General features: G+C 34.3%; 1 protein-coding gene across 2 annotated transcripts in view; it reads right to left on the bottom strand.

The window, feature by feature from the left end:
- Positions 1-1,392: 1,392 nt before the first annotated feature.
- Positions 1,393-15,564, bottom strand: part of LOC128996232 (casein kinase II subunit alpha) — a 30,854-nt gene continuing 16,682 nt past the window's right edge. For both annotated transcript variants that reach the window (XM_054421389.1, XM_054421390.1), the window contains exons 8-9: positions 15,103-15,196; positions 1,393-4,735 (exon numbers count right to left, since the gene is read on the bottom strand). In XM_054421389.1, coding sequence (XP_054277364.1) covers positions 15,111-15,196 — 86 coding nt within the window. In that variant the 3' untranslated portion in view covers positions 1,393-4,735; positions 15,103-15,110. The remainder of the gene's footprint in view (positions 4,736-15,102; positions 15,197-15,564) is intronic.

Raw genomic sequence — 15,564 nt, forward strand, 5'->3', positions numbered from 1 at the left:
ATTTATAGAGATGCACTGTGGATGCGATAATCCCTGGTGTGGATTAACGTCCGCATTAGTGAGTACTACGACTATCCGCAGTACCGTACTATCATAATTAGACCAATTCGTTAATACCAAGGCAAAAAATAAGAATGTGGTAGTTGCCAATAGCTGTGTGGGCTATTAATTAACAGCTGTGTCTAAGGATTATGTCTAATGTCGGCCTTTGTCACTAACAAGACTACATGATCGCGCCACTCATCCTACACTCATATTTGGGTTAAAATACGCACATAGTGGCGTCCCCATCTTAAATAATTGATGAAGCATTCATATTCATAATTGATGGAGCATTTGATTCAGATGGCTTTTCTTGGTAAGCTATAGGATGTTGGGCGTTACATTCCTTTCCACTAATGTCACATCTAGTGGATAATGCAATCATCTTATGGATATTATCAAACTGTTGTTTGTTCACACAAAAATATTCTCTAAAAGACCGGTCTAAAACATACCCTTCATGGTTAAACTTTTTTCAAAAACTTTTGTTTACTTTTTTGGATAGCGAATAGAGTAAAACTATATTGTTAAACTCGCTGATTCAAGGTCCTAAAATTCTCCCTCTACTCTCGACAATGTAGGACCAAAGGAAACCTCTGTCCCGCATCGCTTCAATGTGCGGTGAAACAAAGTCTTCGCTCCCACCTCGCTCAATCGTGCGGCAGCCCCAGGCCTTAAGGTGGTATCGAGGAAGATAGCACTCCGCCTAGGATGCAAAAAATTGCAGAAAACCACAGGAATTACCAAGGGTCATTCTAAAATTGTTCAAGTGGAACATCACCAAGTATTGATGTCCAAAAAATTATCCTTTGGCAAGCCATTTAAGGTTCTACACCAACTACAATTGGCAGTCCCGTGTCATGTGATAGGCCTATTAATGTTAATTAAATGTTTGTTTTGTGTCTATTTATTGTGTGCGTGACATCAATGTCTTATAACCCCGACGATGCCGGATTTACAGCTAATCATGTAGGTTGTTAACCTTACATTACATGGGCGGTTCTGAAAACATCTACAATGTATGAGTTTGTATGATGATGCACCACTAAGTAGGAAATGTGGCAGGTCAGAGGAAACAGCTGATCACCTGCTCTTTGCCTGAGGAGCTCTCTGAGTTAAGGGCAATTCTTGAACTGCCTAGTAACTGCAACTGCTTAGTAGATTGTAGGCATTTACCAGGTGCTTGTATATTTGAGGTCTCTTATTAAAAAAGCTTATTGTTGTGTGTAAAAGATTGACAAATTCGAATTAAGTGCTTAGTGGCTTTGGCCTGCCCCTGCGAGGTAGTAAGCAAGAAACAGATTGATGCCCAAGGTTTACACAAAGAGGGATTACAAAAAACACATCCAATAATTAGTTTCCTAGTTTATTTACAGCTAAGCCAATATCAAAGTAGAACAAAAATAACCACAAATACTACTTCACAGTATCATATTAAACAATTTGAATATTTAACGTAACATTACAGATTTGTTTCATATTTATCCGCGTAAACAAATTCAAATAAACTGGCAAGTAAGTAAAACGTCATAACAAAATGTGTATGAAAAATTATTCTTTATACATCATTTGACGCCCCACATTAATCTAGTGGTTATTATGTCATTGAATTACATAAATAGCCTACTTACATTACAAAGTAAATACATCACACTACTAGTGTTTTTCTTGAGTATGAAAATTCATATGCAAACAACATTAAACCCTTGGCTGTACAGGACTATCGAATTATCTTACACAGTACACACTGCAAACATACATTTTGTTGAAAGGAAAGATAACAAATAAAATTTGAAAAAATTCAACTTCAAAACACCATTCTAGCAATGATTTTTAAATAATTGGTAATCGATAATACTGCAACTGTATCCCTTGCCATAAGAATTTAAAAATATTTTCAACATATTCACTATTTTAAAGCTTTATTTTCACCCCAATAAACAACCAATAAATGTCTTTATAATATACTTCATATTATTACTTATAAAACACAGTTATTTTCTTCAGCAAGTAATTCTAAACTGTAAACAATTAATTTTATTGTAGCAACTGATTTTTGTTTCTCTCGATACAACAAACAAGATCCTTTCAAAGAAGGTTTACTATATTATTACATTAATAACCCTTAAAATGAGTTTTATTCAATCAACTCATTACCAGATAATGTCATATTTCCACATCAACAAAGGAACATTTGAGTTCAGTATTTTATATAGCTGCAACTATAGGGCAGCTCTCACCTCAAATTAGTGAATGACTTATAGAAATACATACAGTAATAACAAAGCAAATGTAGGCTACATTTGCACGCCAAAGAAAATCAAGGATGATTTTTTTTTTACAGTGTTGGCAAATGTTTTGGCTAGTTTCGCTTAACCAATTAAGGTGAGAATTGATTAAAATAATACCTTGATGGATGAAAATTGAAATCTCACCTACAAACATGTAATTCAAAGGTTCAGCAATAAGGACAAAATTTGAGAGCAGCATTCAATGATTAGCCTTGATTCCCAACACGTTCTTGTGCAACTCTGAACATAATAAGAGATAAGAGGGTCGTCTTGAATGGAGGTTGGGTGTATAAAACTCATTTGGTAGAATCATTCACAGGACCAGCAAAAATCTTTACGATACATGGTAAAACGTTTATAGCGAATTTTCCCGATAGGGAAGTAGGTTGCACCGTAAGACCTAGACCCGGGACCAATATACTTTTTCATTTTGATGTCTCTTAGAGGCTAAAAACACTATTCGTTTAAATGTTTATACATGTATATAATAGATTATTTATTTATATATAAGATGTCCGTGAATGTGATTACTTGATATTTTTTGTCCTATTTTAAATCAATTTCGCTTGAAGATCTCGGGCGACATAAACTTGAATGAATTCGTGAACCAGCATGATCGGACCATGGGAACGGGGTTTTATGGGGAAAAAATTAAGTTTTCTCATTTTAGACTCTCAAAACATAAAATTTCCCAATTTATCTTTGAATCATTTTAAAGAACTTTAAAAGCAAATAATTTTGTATATTGCAGTGTTTTTTTGTGGTTATTGGTTACAAAGAAAATTAAAAAAATTGTAAATTTAAAATTCTCATGCTATGAAGAATAAATAATCTTTTGTAGTCTGGTACTGTATGGATATATTTTGATCAAAGTTGAAAAATTTATTTATTTTCATACTAAGCTATTAACGTTTTGTTAAAAAAACATACTTTATTACCCTCCCTGTAGAAGCAAACCTTGGTACTCGCTAAACCTAATGTTATTAAAATAAATTGAAGTGAAAATCAAATCAGGCAAATGGAAATTCGCTTAGTCTGCAGGCTTGTTACGGCAGGGGTATTTCTATATTAAATTATCATACTGTCTTTGGCCAAAAGACACTTTGATTGATATCAACCATTAAAAAATTGGAAAGTCGTTAGCTTGGTTAATTATTGAGTTCTTTAATATACTTTATTGATATTGAAGCAGTTTAATCCTTTTAAAGAACATACATAACAAATGGATAGTTTTCAAAATTTCTTCATCTTACAAGCTGACTTTTCCATATATATGAAATAAGTTGGTAATGCAACAATAGATAAACACCTACGTATAGCTGATAGGTTTTAAAAGAAGGATATGAACTAAAAGGAGGGACTGATAAGTGTTTAGAATAATCAATAATCGTGAAGAAAACATCTTTGTTGTAAAGCTCAAAAATAGTTCAAGATTTCATACAATGCTTTGAAATATCAACATTCAACAATAAAATATAGACTAAAATATATTAAATTAAATCACAATATTGATAAACTGTTCATTTTATTTACTACATGCAACAATAGGGATTTATTTAATTCCTAATAGGCCAATAAAGAGAATGTTTCTCTCCCAGCTTTATAAAAAATGGTCAAAATAAGTGAGTGTTTACCGTCCTGTTTGCAGTATTACACAACTTGTCAACTGTCTATGTCAACGCACCAACACAATCAGCACTTAACAGTGAGAAAAGTTGCTACCTAGTCTATATACAAGTTGTCTGTCGAATGATAAACAACATTTCAATGTTAAACTTGTCTTCAGTATTCACTCAGCCATTGTTGAGCAACCCCTCTATTTCTAATGCACAATCGTTTCAGAATACATAAAACATAACGATAAAATATTTATTACGATAATTACACATACATTACAAATTATAGTTTATGAAACAGTAAATATTGACTCGAGCGACAGTTTGTCCGAAGCTGTTCAAGTCTAAGACACAAGTTCATCTGCGATCCGATTGAATCACTTCACTCACTAAACCACAAGAAAACCATCTGTTTCAAAGGAAAAAGACAAAATCGCATCACCAAAGAAATAATTTAATTTTTTCAATATATTAAAAAAAAATGCACCGATATATCACGTGTCTGATTATAACAAGCAGTTGTTTAAAAAAAACCTAAATTTTAGTTACACAGCGAATGGCATTAATTTAGGATCAAGGACTTAACAACAATTTCATATAGAAATTATAAAACTATAGATTTAATGTTTAATGAGTTTTTTTTGGAGCAAACAAATTAAATAATTTAAATATTAGAGCCAGTCAAGCCAAAAATAACACTGTCCAATTGGAATAAATGTCTGTGTAAAGTAGATGTAGGCACAGTACTGATGCCACCAGGGGTCTCCTTTGAAACTGATTCGATCCCTGCAAATCACAAACAAGAGTTAGAACACATTAAGACAAATACACACCCTACAGACAAGCAGCAACAAAGGGGAGTGTTGCATGACGTCCAAGTGCCACGACGTCCAATAATATTTTTCCAGTGCCACGACGTCCAAAACATAATTTTTGAGTTGTTGCACGACGTCCAAGTGTCACGACGTCCAAAAGTACAGTAACTGCCAAAAATATAGTCTTTCTACAAGCTTTGGACGTCGTGGCACTTGGACGTCGTGAAACAGCGCACTATATAATTGTAAAGACGTATCATTTGCACCACGTCCAAAGCCTCTGCCAGTTGCACGACGTCCAAGTGCCACGACGTCCAATCAATATTTGACTGTTGCACGACGTCCAAGTGCCACGACGTCCAAAGTGCCTGCACACTGTGAACACTAACACTGTTTGCCGACCTCAGTGCATACAGTTCGCATTGCAATTATTAAAGGCAACTATTCCTAGTCAACTGTTTGAAAGTTGTCAACCGCTTCGTCTTCGATTAATGTTTAAATTATTCAATATTCAATGGTTCTAATTGAACTAATTATTGCATTAGCTTAAATTTTTTATATGTAAAATAAATACTATGTCACTGTAAAATGTAATGATGCAGTATTTCTGTTGTTATGATTGCATAATTGATTTCTACAAAATAGAGCTATGTCATAGAAACGAAATAAATAAATGACTACCTACACTATTCACTATATTGTATGATTAATACAATAAATTAATCACTAGCCCAAAAGTAAATATGGTTGGTTTAATGTGAGTAGTGGTAGAATTCTAAGTACTGCAGTAGAATAGAATTGTCATACTATATCAATTGGTAGTAAATTTACTCGTAAGATAAAATGTATGCACAGTTTTATAACAGCTGTAAGACTTCCCATTTAAGTACCGGTATCATTGAAATTTAGTCCAGTCATATTAGGATATTACGTAGAAATAATTCCCTAAAAGGGGAAACTTTACATATGTATAGTACTAGCACCCAGTAACAACATATCAAAAATCAACACTCGTGCATGCTGTGCTACGTCCGCCATCTTGGAAAATGGCGGCCGATTTTCACTTTTTTGACCATATTTCACTAACCGTTGGATGTACAAAAATATTGTTGATACAAAAGTTGAAGAGCTTAAAAAAATACATATTTTTACTATTTAAACTGTTGTCATATCTCTAACGGTTATCGAGAAAAAGGTAATAATAACAATAATAAATTAATAATGACAACACCTTGTTTGATTTTTGGCAATTAAACACTAAAATTGTCCCCTAGGTTTTCTGACATTTTTGAAGACATTGAGTTTTATATATTTAGATTCACTGATTACTACGCTTCTATGTATGGTCAGAAGTTTGGTTCGGAGTGTGGCAATGTTCTGACTGCAGGAAATATTACTCTATGGAGAGAGACAAGGTACAGGTGGATCAGGTACACTGGTGAATAGTGTTGCTCAGCTGATTATAAGTAATTAGTAGTAGACAATCATAAAAATAAAGTTTAATATTTTGAGGTGTTGTGTTGTGTTTACATTGCATCAACAATATATTAGGGGAAAGTTAAATATATCATATTTATTATTACATACGCATTTAATGGAGGGCAAAAGCTGTGTTATATGCAAATCAAGTTTACAAGAAGGTGAAATTGTTGAAGTTAAAAGAGGACTGAGCTCTCTAGTTGAAGCTAGTAAGGAAAGAAATGACGGAACTCATACACTGTTTTCATCAAGTACGCAAATTACAGTGCACGTCAATTGCCAAAAGAAGTACACTGCGAAGCAAAATATTAAGGCACGGAAGCGGGAACTTGCAGAGAGAGATTCTAGTCCAGCTACGTTACGAAGTAATGTCATTCCGTTCGATCTTAAAACACATTGCATATTCTGTGCGGAGGAGACTGATCAGCCAAACACCAAGCTACCAAAGAGTAGACGACGGGTGGTATGTAAAGTAACAACTTATGGTATGTGTGAAAATATCAAGAGGTACTGTGATGAGCGCCAAGACGAATGGGGGAATGAAGTAAAACGACGAATATGCACTTTAAGCGATTTAATAGCTGCTCAAGCGAGCTATCATAAAGATTGTTTTACCTCAATCAAGACAGTCACTAAATCTAACGAAAGAGGTCGACCCAAGATTGAATCTTGTGCTAGTGTGTTTGATGGGCTTTTTTCTGTTCTAGATGAAAATGATGAGTGCCAGTACACTCTTGATGAACTAAAAAATATTATGTTACAAATTTCTGCGAGTACGGAGCATTTGTATTCGGATAAACATGTAAAAGACCTTCTGAAGCAACGTTATGGAAGTAAATTACTGTGCACAACTTTGCCAAATAAGCATGCATTTTTACTTTCAGAAGTACTGCCGACAAATATTTCATTGAAAAGTGGCATTCAGAAATAGAGTCCAATCTAGAAGATGAGAAATTACGTATTGTTAAAGCTGCTGCGACCATAATCAGAGATGACATACGTGGCAGGTTCTATAACCTAAATGAGTATTCCTCCTTCACAAACTTGGAAGAAGATGGCCAGAGTGCAATCCCAGAGACACTAAAGTGTTTTACCGAGAACGTAACGATGCTAAAAAGTGCAAAGTGTCCGAAAGGTCTACTTAGGAAACAAGTGACAATAAATCATGCGATCATTGGCTACTTGCAGGAAGCGGTCATTTCACGCCACAATTCATGTTGCTACATCAGTTTACCTTTACAGAAAATATTGGTCAAGGAATTTAATCAATTTTTTCCATTCGATTGGCTTGTGTTCTTCATATGCTGAAGCAACAACGTACCTTAATTGTGCCACAGTGCATTCAGCTCCAGTTATTGACGAATCAGCATTTATTCAATACGTATTTGACAATGCGGATTTTAATATTCGCACTTTAACTGGACTTGGAACATTTCATTCCCTGGGAGGTATAAAGTGTGTTTCTCCTTCAAATGCAGTCACCATGCGATCAACCTTCCCACGTGATATTTCAACAAAGATTGACAGTAAAGCAAATCAAATACCGTTGCTAAGCTACAAGCCACTCGTTAATGGAATGAAAAGTATAACTTTGGTACCTGTGACTGTTTCACAAGAAGCTTCAAATGACCTTAATAAAGGTACATGTCTTGATTTGCTTTGGGCTACCGATTATGGCAATAACGAAACGCCACAGGCGTTCTGGAATGGATTCATGCAATCTGCAATGGCGCAATCTGGTAAGGATATTACAAAGACAATACCTATTCCTTTTATAAACCAAAATCCCTCTGAAGACAACTTTTTATTCAGCATTGAGTTTCGCAGCTGAGCAAAGCAAATAGCAAGGCCAATCTTGTATAGTAACCCTTGATCAACCACTATACATGAAGTGCTCTGAAATAGTTTTGTCCGCTGATAAGAATGATAGATTAAGCTCTGTGATTTTAAGGCTTGGTGGATTTCATTGATTGTTTTCATTCCTTGGGTCAATTGGGTATATAATGAAAGGGAGCGGAATTGAGGAACTGTGGGAGACAGTGTATGCAAAGTGTTTATCACCAAGTTCAAAAATGGCTTGGACATGATTTAGATCCGTGTCAGTGGGGCTGGAGTTTGGTTGACAATTCATTACAACCTATTCCAACGACTCTTCCACCAGCACCCGAGAGAATTATGCACGTCATTTCTTGCAATTGTAAGAGGTGTTCTGACTATTGCGAGTGCAAAAGGGCAGGTCTGCGTTGTTCAGAAATGTGTGGTAAATGTGAGGGATTGTCATGCGAGAATTCGCCTGAGGTGGACATTGATGAATCCAAGATGGTCGAACAAGATGAATAAATCAAAATGTAATATTAATAACTGTTTTACTTTTTTCTAAATAATTATGTTCAAATATAATTTGTAACTAATAAATGTATTTTATTTTATTCACAAGTATGCTAAAATGCCAAATCTTGGAGATTAAAGATCGTGATAAATTGAATTTTCGACTTGATCTGCAGAAATTCAAACAAAATTCAAGTTTTATTATTATTAATTTAAGTTTTCTCGATAACCGTTAGATATATGACAAAAGTTTAAATAGTAAAAATATGTATTTTTTTAAGCTCTTCAACTTTTGTATTAACAATATTTTTGTACATCCAACGGTTAATGAAATATGGTCAAAAAAGTGAAAATCAGCCGCCATTTTCCAAGATGGAGCCCTAGCACAGCATGCACGAGTGTTGATTTTTGATATGTTGTTACTGGGTGCTAGTACTATACATATGCAAAGTTTCCCCTTTTAGGGAATTATTTCCAGGTAGAGGGGTATTTTTACCTAATATGACTGGCCTAATTGTATAACTTCCATTGAACAGAAATGAGATAAGTAGATATTGATACACAGATATATGAATTTTCATACACTTATAATATGACGAATTCAAAAAAGTTTTATCCGTCAAATGTGCTAAATATTATGTAAACTATCAACTTTTTAAGCTATAATGATGTTACTACAATGGTTAAAAATGTTTCCTGTGAAACAGTGGGAATAATTCGTTTTAAAAGAAATCATTCATCATGGATATAGGAAATAATTAAGATTCTATAATCATTGCCCTATCAACCTAGGCCCTTTTCCTGAGTGTTATGAGGTTTATGTTTTGATTTATTTTTGTGTAAACCGTAATATAATCCCCCTGCCACAGCAAATCTGTAGACTGAATTTCCATTTGCCTGATTATATAATTTCACTAAAATATGTTAGAAAATTACCCTTTTTCCATATTTATTTATATTTTCCTATTTTTCCTATTTGTCGGTATGGAACTATTGTGATAGCTTTTTGTTTACAGTGCAAACCATGGATGTATGGATGGATGGATGTTTGTGACAAGCAAACGCGAAAAATACTAAACCGACAAGGTTGAAATTTGGTATGATGATAGATGACATCCCCGATTAACATATTCTTACCTCAAAAATTCTTTCAGTCTCCGCCCCGGTGTCTCTGGCTCTGGACTTTCTCTAGTTAACCTTATGAGAATTCATATTTAAAAAAATTAAAGAATTTTGTCAGCCGTTTCAACTGTACAAGTTGGTTCTATGATATTAAACAGCATTAAAAAGTTATAAGGCTTGCCAAACAGGGTGCAGCACTATTATGTTGTTTGTTTGCATTAATGACCACAGCTAATTTGAACCAACTAGCAAAAAAAAGTTGTGGTACACAATGAGAACTTTACTTTTTCCATGGTCTAGGTGCAAGAACATCAGGACTATGGTAGATGTGTGCTACACAATAGGATACCGTATAAATTAAGAGACCAGTTTTTTTTTTTTTTAAATCGTGTCCTCTTCCATAACTGCAATAAGCATTTATACTTATATGTCAACCCCGTACGAAGGACGGGTACTCTGCTAGTAACACAATAATACAAATACAGTATACTAATACAATAATACTGTAGGTTTCCGTAGTCTGTGGCCATAGGTTCATCTGAACTGTCAATCAATTCTGAGAAATTCACAGTTGTAAATTCTTACTAGTCTTTTTCTAAGTTCACGTCACACTCGCAATTAGTTTGCATGTTTTATGTAGGAAAACACGTATGCCCTAAGTCATAGCATTTGTAGGTTAAGTATAATAATAACAAACATGCTTATCGTAGGTTTGTAGGCATACTTGTTCAAGAATATGCCGTGGTAGGTTTTGTTTATAAATTTTATGTTTTAATTCTTGTCTAATGACGATATTGATTTGTATTAGTGCGAAAATGTTAATTTATTTGTCAAGGGCATGAGCGGCCCTCTAGTCTATGTATGTTACATGAAGCACAACATGAAAAAGAATAAATTAAAGGAAGGTAAAAAACGGATCAGTTGCTGAAGGTCTAAATCTCGGAAGGTCTAATCAGACCTTCGACACACATTTTGCAGTTTGTACTTGATGCTGAGGATCCCATGAATCCTGTACAAAATAAAAAAAAATGTTTCATTCAAACTACAATTTTATTATTTTATTACTTTTCCGAGAACCAGCCTTTATCAGGACTTCCGCTCCCACGCTAGTTGGCAACGTCAACTGTGCTATATGAAAACAATAAATCTTGAGTAAATATACTGTAATGTTGAATTTTGAGGTTGTGGTGTTCCTTCGTAAACACATTCAATTATAATCTAGGAATATGTAAATTTATTGTTATATGTTAACTTTATTGATATTCGATTCGCTACAGTACTATTAAACCTATAACATTTTCAATTCATGTGCGTTGTATTTTAGAGTTGGGGAAACAAAAGAACCCTGTGTGCAACTTATTTATATGATACTAGCTGTGTGCCCGTTCTACGCACGGGGATCTTAAAGTAGTCAGTTGAAACCTTCTTATATTAAGAAAAGCAGTTGGTTTGCATATTTTCAGATATGCTGGCAAAACTATTATATATAAACCTTCGCAAATACAGTATCTGACAGTTTCAAGCCAAAACAAATCTATGAGGCATAGCCCTAAGGCCTATAGTTGAAAGTTACTTCCCACAATGGTTAAAGGCATTTAAAGTACTACCTCAACCTTACCATTTAACACTTTATTCGGGTTGACATTTTCATTATCAAGGTGCTCTTGTCCTTTTCGTGACACTGAGAAATAAGGACATAAATGCGTTACCAACAGACATACACACAAAAATACAGAACTTAATTAGGGAATTTGCTACGTTTTAAGCATAACAAAGTACATATAAAATTAGAATTTGAAATCTTTGTCAATGTCATCAAATTTTATCATAACAATTTATATTTGCTTGGACCGAAGATGACCCGAAATGCTGTCGAAATGACGGCTTACTTTATAAAATGAAGTACTATAGACAATTTAGATTGGTAATGGTAATTTAACCTATAATAAAAATTACCAAAATAGGCCACGAACTATTGATACATAAACAACGTAAATCGTAAACAATTCATGATGGTTTGCTAAACAAATGTTTTACTTAAATGAGTTATCATTTTCTTAGCATAAACTAACATTTTGGAATCCAGACAGAAAAAGCAAAACTTATACAGTTAAGGCATCAATTAAATTGAATAAGGCTGTAATACCACTGTATAAATAAGGTGCAACACCAACGATAACTAATTTGTAAATTACAGTGATGTGTTGGTACGTAAAAATGATTCTTGCTGCTACCAACGGTTCTAAGGAAACAAAACCAGTACCAAAAACCAACGTTTACAGTTAAGAATTACGTCCGACAAATTAAATGCGTTAATCAAGTCCCAAGGTTATTGATTTCTTGGTTTTGGATTTTCTCGTGAAAAGTTATCGGCAATCAAAATTATTTCCCATTAATTGCTTTATTCGTAAACAACTTTTAATGTAAACTTATTCAGTTTGAAAAAAAAACAACCTTATAAAAACAACTGTTTGTTATTTAATAGATTACGCAGGCCTATTCTCTAAACAATGATTGGTATATCTTTTAACATTAGAATGAAATGTGACAAAAATCACGCAATGCTGGGTTTTTGGACGTTTGTAATTTTATTTCTTAAGTAGGGAGGCCGTGTATTCTAGGGAAAAGTACCGGTAACAAGGATTGTCGTCGAAAAGGTTGTTATGAATAATTGGGTAGGCGTAAGTACCCAAGAGATGGGCTATGGGCCTATTGGCTGTATGGTCCAGCGATTGCATCATACGGTGAGTAGGAACAGAAAGTGACACATTGGAAAAGCGAGTTTAGCATCATCCATAAACCGTAAACCTCTGTTACAATCACCCACTGCAGTTGTGATTTGTTACTTTACACTTTACACAACCACCATCGAAGCGCCGTCAATGAGTTAGTAAGGTATTGGCGACGATCATTAATAAATTCAAGTTTCCCAGCCCTATACAACACTGATTCAAGGTTATCAAAACTCAAGAACAATTTTACACACAAAGAATCTCTGGTTCCTAACCTGGATGATGTTATTAAATTTCATTTACGGTTTCACTATATTATTCCACTTGCGATTAATTAAATCCGTTATGTAAGACAACGATTTTAATCTCACTTGGATAAATGGGCTTTGCCTTCAAAACGTGATCGGAAATGGTTGTGGTATTTGTAAACATATCAGTGACAGCGAGAAAAAATAATCTTGATCCGAACAGCTGTTCGTTATTTCATAGATCATTATGTGATAAAAATTGGACGAAAACTTGACAAAAATCGCACAAAACTGCATTTTTTAAAGTCCGTAATATTATTTACTAAGTAGTGAGGCCATATTTTAATGGCTAAAGACACTATCGCCAATCCAGTGAATACATTAAAATGACTTGGATCTTGATAGGTACTCTCGTTTTCCTGGAGAAGATTGCGTAAAATGTCATCTTGAGTGTTATAGAAAGACAGGAAGACAGACAGACAGAAATTTAGATGAGACTTGTTTCGGCTTCTTTAATGTATAAAACGTAAAAATAACCTACAAATGAATGATTCTGAGCAATGTACAGACAAAACACCAATTTTATTTATATAGATTCTCATTGGTTGCAATTTAATAAGTGGTGTAGCAAAACACAAACACAAAATTTATTGAAATGAAATTAAGTCAATGTTAAGTGAATACTATTAACAAACATATTTGCTACATAAAGACATTTAATTGAAGCCTAAAAAACAGTTCAAAAAAGGCATTCTATTCTTTATACTAGTAAAAATTAAAATGAGGGTATAAAAAATAGTTTTCAAAGATCATGTTGATCAATGTACATTCATCTAGTCTTGAAAAAATAAATATTTAAAAGCTTACTCCAAACATAATGAAGTTGATCGGTTGTTAAGAAAATCATCATTTTTCAAACCATGTAAACCTTATAGTTTTCCAACTGTTGCCTTGTTTATTTTTTTCTTTTTATGTTTTTTTACTTTATGATGTTTCAATTAATGGTTCAAATATTCATAGTATATATATTTCTGAACAAGAACATATACCCATGTATATATAACTAATAAACGTTCCATAAGCATTTTACACGAGAGAACACTATTCGGCAAGTAGTCGGTCATCGTAACCGGTCATCATGAAGGAGCTTGGACGTCGTGCAACAGCGCTGAGCTATATTGGACGTCGTGCAACAGTCAAATATTTATTGGACGTCGTGGCACTTGGACGTCGTGCAACTGGCAGCGACTTTGGACGTCGTGCAACACTCCCGCAAATGTAACTTTTTTACAATTCTATAGTGCGTTGTTTCACGACGTCCAAGTGTCACGACGTCCAAAGCTTGTAGAAAGACTATATTTTTGGCAGTTACTGTACTTTTGGACGTCGTGGCACTTGGACGTCGTGCAACAACTCAAAAATTATGTTTTGGACGTCGTGGCACTGAATAAATATTATTGGACGTCGTGGCACTTGGACGTCGTGCAATGCATCCCAACAAAGCTTATTTATTTCCTCACAAAACAAAAGTGGGCTGTTTAAATTTTATATTATTTCTGATGTGATTCAATTGATTATTTCTTTAGTGATGTATGTTGTTTTATAAAAGCAGACTATTTCAGTTCTACGAGCAACAGTTAGATCATACATCAAAATATCCATTACTGATATTTATGGCCCATTGTTACCTTCTTATCATCCTAATAACTTGATATAGTTATATGCAACTTCAGCCTTACACACACATACAGTTAAATACTGTGATTTCAGAGAATTGAGAACTTTACAGTAACAAACTGTAAAGAATTTAAATCCTTTATTATAAAATAAATATATGAATTTAACCTCTTCTTACTATTATAGCATAATGAGCTATGAAAATGGGTATGCTCATAATTGCAAAGTGGATTTGTTTTAACTACAGTAATAATAATGATAATTAAACTACGTTGATAAAATTCCTCATTGAATATAATTTTAACTCCAAATCCTATTAAACACTGTTCTATCTCTCTGCATATGCAGTTAACTTCCTAAAAATTAGCAAACATAAAAATCTCAGACATTTCAATAACACTTTGTGATGTTCTTTTCCAACCACTCATTGGTCGTGGGACGAAGATAAGTAAACAATGAGCGTTGAATGAACAAAATGCCAGCTTTGTTACCGAGCAAGATCAGCTTTACTTTACTTTACTTTTCTTTGAAATGCCGACCAGCTGGTTTGTTGGCCACGCTTGTTTATAAGAAGCCTAATGATCAAGGACAGCTGGGTCTCATTGAGAACCATTAAGAATGATTGGACATTTCTCAGGATTGTACCAGAAACTTCTTATTACTAGGCAAGCACTAAAACCATTACATTTCAATAACATGTGTGGTTCATAGCTAAGAGGAATGATTTAATGCTCATGTGAGCATATAATTACCTGACTGGCTACTCTCCGGCAGGGCCAGATCCAGTGATGGGGGTAGGGGATGACGACACCATGTTGAGACGGCTCTGCTCCTTTACTATCGGAACTGCAACAAACTCGCGCAAGTTAGTGAAAACTTCACAACTATTTACAGTAGAGTTCTGCTATTTAGAAAAGCTACCAACCAAAATTGAGAACATTTTCTGAAGTCACAGCGAAATTTACATCTTCTGCAATCGCAGAGACATCATCGTCTCCCGCGATTGTGGCAAAACCGTGAATCATTACAGAAACCGTCCTATTCCAAATTGCTGCTGATCAAGGTTCGGTCCCAGTTTGTTCGGAACATTGGCACTCTACTGTATTGAGAGCGTGGCAACTTTTGACTATTGCTAAAACTAGACATTGTATCCCCATTTTAAATTTGTAGCTAGTTTTAAAATCAAAATTGGTGTAATTTAACCGAAATACCGA

The sequence above is a fragment of the Macrosteles quadrilineatus genome, unplaced genomic scaffold (genome assembly GCF_028750875.1).
Source record: "Macrosteles quadrilineatus isolate MER2022 unplaced genomic scaffold, UCM_ALF_1.0 Scaffold_6__1_contigs__length_79288215, whole genome shotgun sequence".
Classification (NCBI taxonomy): Eukaryota; Metazoa; Arthropoda; class Insecta; order Hemiptera; family Cicadellidae; genus Macrosteles; species Macrosteles quadrilineatus.